We start from the raw sequence: 14,920 nt of genomic DNA, 5'->3' as shown, positions 1-14,920 counted from the left end.
AAAAAATATAACTTAGAATAGACAACAATAAAAACTATAAGATTTTTAAATATATTCATTAAGAACACATTTAAAAGAAGATATTTAAAAAAATGTAAATAAAATGTTTTTAAAAAAATTGTTTATTTATGACAATGCATTTTTATTTTACAAAGATAATTAAAATCTTTGATATTTACAGAATGTACAAATCTTTATGCTATTTTTGAAGTATTGCTAAAATTTATAGATTAATGTATGTGAATCAGCTTTGAAAACACTTAATATTCTTATATACTGGAAAAGTTTTAAAAATAAAAGACAAATGTGAAAATTGATCAATTTAAACTGCATGCAAGATTATATATTGTTATTATTATGAAAAAGGTAACTAAAAATAACTAAATATATTAGTAATATATTAATTCTATATATGTTTTTCTATATATAAAATTTTTAACTGTTTAAAATTCTTTTGTGGAAATTAAGTAGCAAAATAATTTAATAAACAATAAAATATTAATTAAAACAAAATTTCAAATGAATTTTTGATTTATATAAATAATATTAACTTATCCCTTTATTAATTATTTAATTATTTATTTATATATTATTCACAAATAGTTCTTTTTATTAAAATTTCATTAAAATTTATTATTATGATTATTTTCTTTCTTACTATTATTTTCTTCTACTTTTATATTTTCATACTACTATTACATACTAATACTTTCATACTACTACAATAATTTTAAGTTCAAAGTAAGGTTATTTATTAATTGTTTTGGACCTGGTCCAATCCCTAATGTAGATATTGTTCCAGGTTGCAATTGAGTTTTACCTGCATCTTTTATTATAGAAGTAATTAAACCAGCTTTACGAGCATTTTTAGCTAATGATAATAATTCTTCTTCACTAGAAATTTTTAACACAATTTTAGATTGGCCTTGTAATAACCAAGATTTATATATTTGTTGATAGTTTGCATTAAGTGATACTTGATGACAACATTCTACTGCTGCATGAGCACATTGAGCTGCAGTTTTTCCCTTTCCCATAAATATATCTGATCGGACAACTATTACCATTTTATATTGTTCATTTTTTGAATATATAATAGGATTAATAAACATACATTTTATATAATGCATTATTGACATGTTTATTCATTTGAATAAGATTCTTCTCTTTTTCTTTGATATTTATCCATACATACTTTGAATCTTTTTACTTGTTCTTGACATTTTCTCCAATCTTGAGTTTCTGCTATACACTCCTGTAAATTTAATAAATAAAAATATAATTTAATAAATAAAAAGTAATAGTAGAAAATAGTGATATTTTTATATATTTATATACATATATTTATATTACATTTACATATATATATTTTCATACTTAAATACATAAAATTAATACTTGAACTTCATAATGAAATTCCATACAACCAGTTTTTTTTAACATCTCTTCTACGGGATCTTCAATATTTTGTTGTTGCGAATTTAACTTAGGAATCATCATATATTTATATTATACAAATGTAATATCAAGTAGTTTAACATACAATAAACATATTTATTAATTTTAAGGTTATTTTTCATGCATTTTCTATAATCTACGATTTAATACAATACAGATAGGTATATTTAATACAATATAGTTAGGTACATTAATAGTCAAAATTAAAAATAATCAATTTTTAATTTAAAGTATTTGATATTGAATATTTCAATTGAAATTAAAAAAAATATAATTATTTTAAATAAATTTATTTTTAATGTAAATATTTTATATAATAAATTAAGAGAATTGAAAGAAAATTTAAGTTAAAAAAAGAATATCTATAAAAGTATAAAATATTTTCAACATCCATTATTATTTTTAAATATAAAATAATATTCAAAATTAAAAATTAAACAAGGTAATAAATTAAAAATTTATAAAATTTATTTAAAATTTTATTAAAATATCGAATAAGAAGATATGTATCATGTAAGGCGCTAGCTTCGACATATGGCTGCTAGAGTCTTGTGTTCTCCACCAGACGACAATAAGTTATGGTATAGTAGAGTAGAAAATATGACAAGTACTATGTTTCACTAGTGCCGCCAATATTATATTCTTTGATTTTTATTTCATATTATTTTTGAATCAGACGTACTTTATTGAAAAAGTACAGATCGAAAAGATCGAGCACTTAAATACTGATTATAATTGTTTCTACACAGAGAAGTTAAGTATTCATCTGCCGGCCGTCAACTGCAACATTTTCGTAAGTATTTAGCGTATTTTTCTTATTTTATGATGTCTTAAACATTTTTTTTCTTATTAAAAATATGATTACCAGTCAAGAAAAATTACTCAATAAAGACGTTTCATTTATAATTCGTGTTTTTTTTCATCATTGTAATTCGCAAGGTGATATAACATTCCCATAATTCCATAGCACGTGGGTGACGCACATTGAATACGAATATATCAAAACTAGATATTACTATATTTCATTTGTCTTATGCATAGTCATTTTATACATAGAGATTTTTATTAAATATAAATTATTGACGTATTTAATATAAAAATTAATTTTATGGTTGAAAAAAGAAATAAATATAATTTACTCTTTTTTGCAAATATTATATTTTTAATATTAAATTTTGTTTGTAGAAAATTGAATCATTACTGGAAAGTGAATTAATATTTCATATTGCGAATATGCTAAGAGACAAGCATTAAATAAATTCATATAATAAATAATATAGACAAATAAAGTTGCAAGAATTTTAATTTATATTTCATTTCGTTATTTTAATCAACTAAACTATAATTTCGAATAAATCTAATATATAATATAATTTAAAATATTTTTTTATTCTTAAAGACAAATATTTTCATATTAATTTCAAATTAATTCATGTTTATTTTAATAAAATTTATTTAAAAAAATATTATATAAATATTAGATATAAATATTAATGTAGAATTGAATAATAATTTTTACAATTTAATTTTAATTGTAACATTGTCTAAATTTTAGAAATAATTTGCTAATTTTGTATTGCAAATAGAATTCTTTATATTTTTGCGCCAAGTAATGTAGCGACTTCTGGAGCTTTATAAAAGCTTTAGTTCTAATTTTGCCGCTAGATGGCTACTATCGTTTAATATGTTCTCGCAAGTGCTCGATCACCTATGTAATTTGTATATAAGAGAGAAACAGTAACACTCCTGTTGGATAGTCTGATGCTTCCCAGGTAAAAATCAGCGCATTATGCGGCCATTTAACAGACCACATCATGTGTCCGGTACTTCACGTACAGCCTTTTAAACCGTGTCGTCATCGAAAATTGTTTGTTTACTTTGTAAAACTAACTGTGGAAGTGAACTTGGGACTATCTTTTTTGTAACTTTTATTTTATTGATTGTCTTGTCGTCTTTTTTTTTATATTATATATATTAAATTATATTTTTTAATTTTTCATTTCATTTTTAAAAAATTCTAAACTATTTTCTAAAATTTTATATATTTTTAATTATATTTATTTGATAAAAAATTTTTATATAAACTTTTGTTCATTAATAAAAAAAATAAGACTTTGTTCGCAAAATTTATTTTTTAATATATCTTATAATGTATTTCTAATCATACTTTATATATCAATAATTAAATTATCATGAAATGCAAATATAATTACAAATCAAATATTAATCATAAGAATAAAATTTTTAATAGTTATTTAGAAAAGAGAATTCGCGGAATTCAATGATTCTGAAATGTGTTATAAAAAAGATTTTGATTAAATTTTTTTTATACATATAATTGTCGCTCTTAGTTTTCGAGAAAAAAAAATTGCTATTTATTGAATTTTATTCATATGCATTTGTAACAATATATACAATGTATGTATGATTAGTTAAAAATTGGCAATCAATTTTTATGTTATATATGGATTATCTTATCGAAACTCTATTTTTTTATGAATATGAGATTTTTAACTTATCTTTTTTAAGATTTATTTTGTGATACATAGAGTATATATATATTCATGCGTCATCTTTTGGGATAATTCTAGAAACCAAAACAAACACAAAAATTGATAACACAAAAATATCGTTTATTTATTAATTATGATTGTATTAAACAATTGAATTGTTGAATTAAACAAACCGAGAGAAAGAGAATGAGATCACTCTGTCTTTACTATATCGTTATTTTATTCTGCTTTTATTTCGGTTCATTCAATATTTAATAAATAACTTTTTCTCAACTGACTTTCTCAAATTTTTATATATTTTTGTACTTATTTTGTTGTCTTTAAAAATCTATTCTTCAAAGATATATAATATATTAATATTCTATATATACCATGGAATTAAAACTTATAACCACAATGAAAAAACTTATAAATTTTGATGGATTTAAATCATAACAAAACCACATAATATTGAACTTAAGCATTTAACGGATCCTTCAAATCCGCAGAAAATAAAGATACATATACAACAATCGAAATCATAACAATCGATATCACAATATTAAATATAAATCTGATTTTGCTATAATTATAATTTCATATTGTTTTATTAACTCAACAATTGTTTTATTATATTTTACAAAATCCATGAAATGCTTAAATTCGCTATAGTTTCTATTAGTAGATATTAAGTATGGTGATATTAAATCATTTATATATATGTATATACATATATTTTCTTTTTAAATATTAACCGCCACAATGTCGTGTCCATACGAATAATTGATAAATGGCAGTCGCATGCTGATATATAGATATATGTATTATGCACATAAATGAAATGTTCAGTATTTAACAATTATTTTTGCAAATATCTTAAAAACTAAAAGACAATTATATGCATAGAAAAAAATTATTTAAAATGTTATCCTCTATAATATATTCCAAAATCATTGAAATTAATAAGAAGTCTCTTTTTCTAGATAATTACTGAATTTTTTATTTAATGTTTCTATATTTATTCAAAAATAAAATTATATAACTTGTTTCTTAAATTCTTAAGAAATTCGGTTTCTTAAATTCAATTATGTCTGATTTCTCTTTTTTCATTGTATGAAATTATGTTAATATATTCGGCAACAAAATAAATAAAATTCTTTTACGTTTTCATCGCGTAAATAACAATGAATTGATTTCTATATCAGCGGTAATTGAAGATCCACGTAAATGCGAGTAAGAACGGATAATTTGGAATAGTGGCGTGAAATTGCAATCGAATGATAGACGGTTAATTTTAGAATGTCGCTGTTGGCTATGATTACAACGCGTGGACGACACACGATTCTTAAGAGACGAATAGAAACGAAACGTCGAATGATACGTAATCGGTTTGAAGTGAGACGAAGCGGGAGGTAAGGAAAGCAAAAGATAAACAGGTGAAAAAAATATCGGTGATTCTAGCGCATTTCTTTTGAACAAAGTGTGTTCGATATATGTTAATAAATCCAATATGACTCTAATTGCCCTTCATTGGTGTAATTTTTTTTGTAGTTAGAAGTTTGTATTTAAATTATTCGATATTGACGGCACTTGTTTTTCTGGATATAGTAAGTTACGGTGTGTTCCTGTTTCGTGAGAATTAGCGCGTGTGTCGCTGTTATTGGATTATTAATCGATGATGATGGAAGAAGAAAAGGCGGAAGCAGTTGCAAAGAATGGAGATCCAGAGGTGAAAGAAGAAACTGAGAAAGACGAAGATGGAATGTTTGATGAATCCAGTTTTCCGGAGCTGGAGCGCACGCAAACCGGTCGCAAAACAAGTATTTTCAAGTACTATTCATTTAAAGAGAAAGGTCAGTTGAATCAATTTGTCTTTAATTATATTTTCATATAAAAAAACTGTTTAATTATTTTTCATTTCAAAAAAAAAAAATAAAAAAAAGATAAATTTATTAAGATTTATTATAATTATTATTAAATTACAAATTCGATGTATTTTTAATAAATTTTCTTAAAATCATACAATTGATATATTTTTTTTTAATTTATTTAATTATCAAATTAATGTTTTTATCAGAAATATTTTATCGCTGAGATAAACTGTGGACTTAATTGATATTTATTAAAATGTAAGAATTAAAAAAAAAAAAATTTCTTTTTAATAATGCATAAAATGAAAAATTTAAATATATTGAAGAGTTTTTTGTTGTTTTTTGTAATAAGAAAAAATATTTATGTATTATTAATTGCATAATAATTATATATAATATGTATAATAATTTTACATTAGTAATTTGATTAAAAATAAAAGAGAATAAGATAATTGACGATACATATAACTATATAAATATCGTGTATAAATGCGATGTATGATTTCCTGTTTATATCATGTATACATTTGCATCTTACATATATTAATTTAAAGTGGATAATTATATCTTGGTTTTTTTAAAATTAATCTTATCTAAATTTAAAATAAAATTATTCAATTATAAAATGCTATTATTTTTATTTAATATGAATTAAATTTGGAAATATCGGAAGTTTTTTAAACATAATGTTCATTTTCGCAAAAGATAAGATTGTATGAATATTCGAATAGATATGTTAAGTTTTGTAATCAAAATGAATGTTGGCATTATGAAACACTATATTGATGTATAATATATCGCGTGAAAGATCACGAGATTGATGACCTTGTATTTTGTTAATGTCATTACCAAACAATGTATAAAACAATCATTCTCCAATTGCATGTAGAGATTTTTCGAATTATTATGATAAATATAATCAAATGAATTATTTGAAAAATCAGGTGAATACCGAAAATAATATGTAACAATAAATACATATTATTTTTTAGCAAACAAAAAATTTAAATATTTATCAATGTTAAAAAATATGAATATATTATTTTTTTTTAAATTTGAGCATTTAGATTTTTTAACACAAAACAAATATATACAAACACTTCGTAAAAAATTGATTTTTTAAATTCAAAAAAATATTATGTAATTGATATTTACAGAATAAATTTATTTATACATATTTATAAAAAAATACAAAAAATTTTGAATGAAGATAAAATTCTTGAGATAATTGAAAAAATAATAATTCATATGTGAAAGAATGATAATATGCATATTTTAATAAAATTAGATGTTATATATAAATAATATCGATATTATATAATAATAGGTTTTATGTATATACATATGTATGTATGCGTTACTAATATTATTTATATATATCTATACATATCAAGATATCTTTCATAAATGTATATTTATTAAATTATTCGGAAAATCCTGTAGTTTCTCATATCTTCATGAATATTAATTTAAATTTTGCGCTTATAGTGAATGAGAAAGTCAAAATTCTAGACTAATAAAAAGGAACAGTTTTTTGTTGCAAAAATATATCTATCTATATTCAATTCTATTCAGTATATTCGATTTTATATTGAATAATATAAATAAAGAACGAGAAACAATATTTTCGCAATATTATAACTATATATTTCGATGAACATTCGCAGATTCTCAGATTATTAATGTTTTAGTCTATTCTCTATGTTTTTATGACCTCAAATTATTACTTTTTTGATTTTAAAAATTCTTTTAAAAACAGAATTCAATTCTTTGAAGGCAATCAGGAGTTAACTAGACAACTTTTTTGCAAATAACTAAAGAGTTTTTGAAAGAAAAATGATGATGAAAGAAAAATTTTGTAATTATCTAAGAGATAAAAGATTATCAAACAAAATGAAAATTATCTTCGAAATAAAGTATTATTTTCACATTATATATTTAAATATATTCTTGTATTCTAAAAGCTGCAGAATATTCCGCACTTGAAGTTTACAAAATGCAAAATACAAAATGATTTAACTGCAGTGAATTTATAAATTTATGTTTATGAATGTTTCTTTTGTTTTTAATATTCGCATATTTTGATAAAAAAAATCTCAACGATGATTATTCCCACTTCTTTCATATGACGCAATAAGAATTGAAATCCTTGTTAAATTCCTTTTTTTGGAAAGAAGCTTCTTCTAAATATAAAGAATTTTAGTAAAGTGACATCAAAAGTAATAAATTTTATGATATGATTGATAATTAATAAAATCGAAATAAGATTTTTGTTTTTTAAATTAAAAAATATAATATTTTCAATATTCGAATTGTAGATGAATCTAATTGTTGTTTTAATTAATAAATGTTTCATCATATTTATCCTATAATATTAAAATTATTATTAATGTTAGTATATTAGCATTGTAGTTGCATTATTTATGTGATTTTTCAGTAAATTCATACTATGATGTAAGTAAAAAATTTTGTTTAATAAATTTTATATAACTTTTTTCAAGTTAATAAAAAAAAAGATTTCTATTAGAAAAGTGTTTTCAATAAAACTAAAATCAAAATTAAAAATTTTATTCTAACTAAACTAAATGACAAACATTGTTAATTGACGAATGATATTTAAGAATAGTAATTAAATCTGAAAAATTTAGACACATCGAAAGTGTATATAAATTGCAGTTTGCTAATAATGTTTTTAAAAAAACGAAAAATATGATGTAGTAATAAATAAGATTAACGAAATAAATTAATAAAAAAATAATTACATTTTTGTATAAAGATAATAAAATATCTTACAAATATAATAAAACATTAATCGTCATATTTAATACAACAAATTTTACAAAAAATTCTTACGCAAACTACGTGTTTGGTTCATCTCTAATCTTACTAATACATATTATCACTTCAACCTAAGCATGGGTTATCGAAAAACATAATAAAACGTGATAATAAAACGTATCGTGCTTCTTATGAAACGTGAATAGAATTATTAAATTCATTTCGTTGGTCAGTCATATTATTTCAATAGGGTTATACAGTCCTTTTACTAATGTTGCCCGCGCTTTCTTTTCTTTCACATTTAAATTTATAAAATTATTTATCAGGTTTACATTCTTAAATTAATGAACTAAATTTTACATCTATATTTCAGATATAATGCCAAATTCAGTAAAAAAACCAGGTCCTCTTATTGGAGTAATTGATGTTGGCACGCGAACTGTTCGCTTTGTGGTGAGATATTATTGTAGTTGAGTGAATAATTATCTATATAAATTGATTTTAAAATAAAATATTATTATATTCTCAATATTAATAACTTGATTGAATGCATATTTTTCCAAAATAACAAATAACAAATATAAAACTAAATTATATTGCAGGTATTCAATGCGAAGCATGTAGCTGAAGTGGCATCTCATCAAATCGACATAGAACAAATAAGTCCGCAAGAAGGATGGATGGAACAAGATCCCAAAGAAATTCTTTTTGCGGTAAAGGCTTGCATCAAAGATGTTATACGGAAATTAGACATGTTAGGTTTAAAAATGGATGAAATAGTAACAATTGGTATTACGAATCAAAGAGAAACTACTGTAGCATGGGATGCAATGACTGGTGAACCATTATACAATGCAATAGGTATGTTCCAATAATAATTAAATTGGCTAAATATAAGTTATAATTGCAATGTTCATTAATACTTTTATTATTTTAGTATGGTCCGATATTAGAACAAGTTCAATTGTTGATCAAATAATAGCTAAATTTCCGGATCAAAGTAAGAATCATATTAAACCTTTATGCGGTTTGCCAGTGAGTCCATATTTTTCAGCATTAAAAATACGTTGGATGAAAGATAATGTGCCTACTGTTAGAAAAGCGATGCGTGATAGGCGATGTAAAGTGGGTACGATGGACACTTGGATCGTTTGGGTATGTGAGTACGATGTATTTGAACGTAGAACTTATCTAGAATATGCAAACAATTATTATGCCTTACAGCAAAAGGAAACATAGATGATGAACATTCATGATCCAGAGAATTCATTGAAAAATGGTTACAGAATTTAACGGGTGGCAAAGACGGTGGATTGTATATTACTGACGTAACAAACGCGTCAAGGACCATGTTAATGAACATAGAAACTCTTTCATGGGATCCCACGTTGTGCAGATATTTTGATATTTCTATGCAAATGTTGCCAGAAATTAGAAGCAGTGCTGAAATTTATGGAAAAATTGCAATCGGTCCATTAAAGGGTATCACTATATCTGGTGTAAGTTGTTTTTTTAATAAAGATTAAAAAATCAAAATATAATATGTATTATATAGATATAATATTTTTTATATTTTTAGATTTTAGGAAATCAGCAATCAGCTTTAGTTGGACAAAATTGTTTAAAGAAAGGACAAGCAAAAAATACATATAGAAGTGGATGTTTTTTACTCTGTAATACGGGAACAACAGTATGTAATAAGAAAATATCGTGATTTTTTATTTGAATATTCGATTATAAATTAATTATAAATTGTTATAATTTTTAGCGAGTATATTCTTCTCATGGATTAGTTACAACGGTAGCTTATCAATTAGGTCCAAAAAGTTCAGCTGTTTATGCATTAGAAGGTTCAATTGCAGTAGCAGGTGCAGCTATTAAATGGTTACGAGATAATATGAAACTCATAAAGGATGTACATGAAAGTGAACATTTAGCACAAAGTGTTTTTAGTACTGGCGACGTATATTTTGTGCCAGCTTTTACAGGATTATATGCTCCATATTGGAGAAAAGATGCAAGAGGGTAAATATTTTATAAATTTTTTTCTATTCTTATAAGATGCATATATATATTGTTTGATTGAAAACATTTCATAGAATTATTTGTGGACTTACTGCATTTACAACAAAACAGCATATAATAAGAGCATCATTAGAAGCTGTCTGTTTCCAAACTAGAGATATTTTAGAAGCTATGTATAAAGATTGTGGTTTTCCATTGACCAAATTAAATACAGATGGAAAAATGTCAACAAATAATCTTCTTATGCAATTGCAAGCAGATCTTTGTGGTACACCAGTATGTAAGTACAATTTATTAAATACTATCAGAGGAAAAATATAAAATAATAATATTTGTGCATATTAACAGTTAGGTCCACAATGCCAGATATTACAGCTTTAGGCGCAGCAATGGCAGCAGGTCATGCAGAAGGTGTGGATATTTGGGAATTAGAAGGTGAAGAAATAGAAACAGTATCAACTGATACATTTTTGCCAACAACAACACCAGAAGGTAGAAAATTTTCAAATTTAAAAATAATTTAAACTATTTATATAAATATTATATTATTTCTATAAGATATTATTGTTGTAGAAAGAGATGCCAGATATAAAAAATGGAAGATGGCAGTTGAAAGAAGTTTAGGTTGGGCAGCAGTAAAGAAATCTGATCAAATGACAGGTAAATTTAAAAATATTAAGCAATTAAAATTCCAAGCATATTTAAGTATATTTTTTAATTATTATTATAAATTTATTGATTTATTTCATATTGAATATTTATTCTCTACCTGCATGTGCTTATTGTAAATATATCTAGTACATTATGTACTAGAATGATAGATTCTCTTCTTTTTCCTCTTCTTCCTTTCCTTTTCTTTATATGAGATAGTAAAACAAATTTCTGATTTCTATTAGATCTTGTTTATACAAGATATTAATATATTCATAAAACACTTTTGGAAAATCTTTGATTTTAGAAGCCAAAATAAACACAAAAATTGGTATAAAAAAAAGTTGGTTTAGGCTTATGAAGTTAGAAGCAATTTAAGTTCTTGTTAAATAAAACAAAATGAGAATCAAATGCGATGGTAATATAATGAAAACAGAAACAATTTCATTTTATTTCCATCTTGTTTCTTTTAATGAAAACTTCAATTGCTTATAACTTATATAAATAAGCTTTAATAATTCAAATAATACAATTTTTTAACTGATTCAATTATTTCATTCGAATTGAAATAATAATTGAAAGTAGCATACATGCATTTCTGTATTTTCATTTAATTTTTATAAATTAATAAAATAATAAAATAACTTATAAATCAATTGATTTAGATTATATATAAGCTATTAAGATAATACTATTATTCATATTATGGCATATTTAATATTTGTTGAATCAGTTATTTTATTATTTGTATAATATAATTACATATATTTTGTATGTATATGTATTAAAAAATATACATAAAATTACCAATTTTTCATTTAATTTTGTTAATAATTAAAAAGACGAATGTATTATATATAATATGAAGTGTGATAAAATTCATGCTAGTATTTTAATAGTATGTATATATTGTAAAATTTATTTTTTATCATGTATGTATGTAAAAAAAATGTATTCAAATTATGCAAAATAGAAAAAAATAAATGAAAAATTATTAATAATATTGATAGAATAAAGACTTACTATATAGGATAAAAAATGAGATTCATAAAAAATTTAGAATTAGAAATTTATAAGAATATACAAAAAAAAAGTATATATATATATATATAAAGTATATATAATTATATATATATAATTATATAATATTAGAAATTGGAAGAAAAAGAAAGACAAGATTTTAAAAATATTTGCTTTCAAAATTGTTTATTATTAAATTAGTCAAGAAATCATATTTTGAACTAAATGATTTGAATTAATATTTTTTTTGTATCAATTTTTGTGTTTGTTTTTAATTTACAATTAATGTTTTGAAGATATCTTATATTTTATGAAATATAATGATAATAATGTAGTATTAATATAATATTAAGTTAGTATTAATATAGTATTAATATTAAATACATTAAATAATATTAAATAATATTTATTAAATAATATTTTATTTTTTTATTTTGTTAATGATTTATTAATATTTTTTTTAATTGATTATTAAATAAATATAATTAATTGATATTTTCATTTATATATATATAACATAAATCAATAAAAAATTTTCTATTTAAAATGACACATTATTAGTTGTATTGAAAATTATTTTAAATGAATTATTTTATATTTTAAGAAATTTATTAAATAAATATAATTTTAAATTTTATATTTTTCAAAATGAATTTGAATTTTTTAAGATTAATGTATCTTTTTCAATTGATTTTTATTATAATCAATGGAAAAATATATATAACGATTAATCATATTATTCTGAATTGAGTTTGATTAGCTTTGAATCTCAAACTTAAAAAAATGTTGAGTGTAATTGTTAGTTTTAATTATTAGTTTTAATATATTTATAGTCTATTTAAAATTCTCGCTATTTATTTTTTTGCATTTTTCAAAATAGTATATAATAATAACAATAATAACAAAATTGACGAAATGTATTTAAATTGAGTTTGTCTAATATAATTTCTCAATATTTCTTTCAAAATCAAAGCTTAATGAGAGATAAATCTATGTATAATTTATGTAATAAAATCTATGTAATAAATCTTCAGTACAAAATACAAAACATAACATACAAAATATATTATAAAATCAAATACATTCTAAACGATTGTACACTTGATTCTTATAATGGAATCTTAAAAATGAGAAGAATATATTACAATTATTGCTAGATAAAGTTTCGTTTATCTTATTTCATGAAATTTCATTTATTATAAAATGTGATATTTAGTAATCATTATTTGGTAATCATATTTGGCGGATTTAAATTTGCAGAATTTCTTTTCTGATATTAAAAATTACTACTGATAAAAATGCATTAAATACTTCAAAAAATATTATAAGCATATAAATATAATAGCTTATTAAATTATCGAGAAATTGCAACAAATTAATAATTAAAAATAGTTTATCATTATTTTGAAAAACACAAATTTTTGAACATGTGACGAAAAAATTTAGAATCAATTCAATCATCATATTATAGATCATTGAATTTCTTTTTTATCAGTTATAATACAGTATTAAAAAATATATATTGAGAAGTTAAAGATCTTAATATTTCGAAAAAATAAAATATAAAAAAGTAAAATTATATAAGTGCTTTAAAATGCAACATAATTCATTTAAACATATTTTTTGATAAAAAAGATAAATAATGAATTATTTTAGATAATATTTCTTATTGATTTATCTTATATGATAGATATTCTTTACTATTTTTCGTTCATAATATATGTATATAAATATATGTATGAAACTTATGAATCTATATGAAATTATATAAAAGTTAAATTAAAATGTATTATTAATACAAAAAAAGTATATCATAAACATAATATAATTATTTTTTCAATGTTCCAGACGAAAGATATTATGTACTGGCGTCGATTCCTGCAAGTTGGTTCTTAATGACAAGTTTTATTTTATTACGATTAAGTTATTATTTGAAAAATCGGTGACAACATTTGTATTCTTACAATGGAGGATCACTTAGATAGCAAATAGCCCATATTGTATTAAAAATACAAATAGTATGGCTGTCAAACATTGATAGTAGATGAAATATGGCCATTATTAATTAAAAAAAAAAAACAAAAAATAGTACAAGATGCTACTTTGATTTACTCATGCTTATAATCTTGTTAAAAAAGATTAATATAATTACTTAAACGAAACGCGACAAAACAAAAAGCATGGAGCTTTTTTAAAAATATATTTTAAAAAAAGAATTTTTTTTTCTATCTTTTTTTTTAGAAACAATATATGTGTGTAATTTGGAAAATTCATTTATTCGTTATTTTTTATTGATTGTTATATAAAATAATGAAATATTTCATGAAACATTACTGCCGTATTTATAAAGTCAGGATTATGATTTTGTATAATTTTATAAAATTGTAAACATTCACATAATATTTTAAGGCTTTATAAATTGATTAAATTTTTCCAATTTAATCTGTTTTTGTGAATTTCTATTATATATTTAATTTATTTGTTTTTTGTCAAATAATCCATGTATAATATTAAAACTATTGTATCATAAAAGTAAGAATATAAATATATGTTTGTCTTCGTTTATCAATTATACTTACCCAAGTGACGCAAATTACGAAATTAATTTGTTAATAAAAAAAAAAG

At 21.9% G+C, this 14,920-nt stretch overlaps 3 protein-coding genes across 9 annotated transcripts; 1 reads left to right on the top strand and 2 right to left on the bottom strand.

The window, feature by feature from the left end:
• Positions 1-558: 558 nt before the first annotated feature.
• LOC133665601 (peptidyl-tRNA hydrolase 2, mitochondrial-like) lies at positions 559-1,139 on the bottom strand. Its single transcript, XM_017065779.3, has one exon. The coding sequence runs from the start codon at positions 1,137-1,139 to the stop codon at positions 720-722; it is 420 nt and encodes a 139-aa protein (XP_016921268.1). The 3' UTR covers positions 559-719.
• On the bottom strand, positions 559-1,760 carry LOC108003505 (cytochrome c oxidase assembly factor 4 homolog, mitochondrial). Its single transcript, XM_017065778.3, has 2 exons — positions 1,399-1,760; positions 559-1,255 (listed from the first exon to the last, which is right to left on the bottom strand). The coding sequence occupies exons 1-2, from the start codon at positions 1,498-1,500 to the stop codon at positions 1,142-1,144; spliced, it is 216 nt and encodes a 71-aa protein (XP_016921267.2). The 5' UTR covers positions 1,501-1,760; the 3' UTR covers positions 559-1,141.
• Positions 1,761-1,971: 211 nt separating this feature from the next.
• LOC108003660 (glycerol kinase) lies at positions 1,972-14,860 on the top strand. Of its 7 annotated transcripts, XM_062076302.1 has the most exons (13): positions 3,035-5,183; positions 5,249-5,362; positions 5,559-5,803; positions 8,973-9,052; positions 9,202-9,460; positions 9,537-9,754; positions 9,886-10,098; positions 10,179-10,289; positions 10,368-10,624; positions 10,699-10,904; positions 10,973-11,116; positions 11,198-11,284; positions 14,144-14,860. In XM_062076302.1, the coding sequence occupies exons 3-13, from the start codon at positions 5,626-5,628 to the stop codon at positions 14,239-14,241; spliced, it is 1,851 nt and encodes a 616-aa protein (XP_061932286.1). In that variant the 5' UTR covers positions 3,035-5,183; positions 5,249-5,362; positions 5,559-5,625; the 3' UTR covers positions 14,242-14,860. The 7 variants fall into 7 exon arrangements, with proteins under 7 accessions (XP_061932282.1, XP_061932296.1, XP_016921568.1 ...); XM_017066079.3 differs by lacking the exons at positions 3,035-5,183; positions 5,249-5,362 and adding an exon at positions 1,974-2,251; XM_062076301.1 differs by lacking the exon at positions 14,144-14,860 and having other exon boundaries at positions 3,023-5,183; positions 11,198-11,442.
• The last annotated feature ends 60 nt before the right edge of the window (positions 14,861-14,920 follow it).

Source organism: Apis cerana, linkage group LG1, assembly GCF_029169275.1.
Source record: "Apis cerana isolate GH-2021 linkage group LG1, AcerK_1.0, whole genome shotgun sequence".
Lineage (NCBI taxonomy): Eukaryota > Metazoa > Arthropoda > Insecta > Hymenoptera > Apidae > Apis > Apis cerana.
Note: the sequence above shows the minus strand (reverse complement) of the source record. Positions and strands in the feature narration are given on the sequence as shown.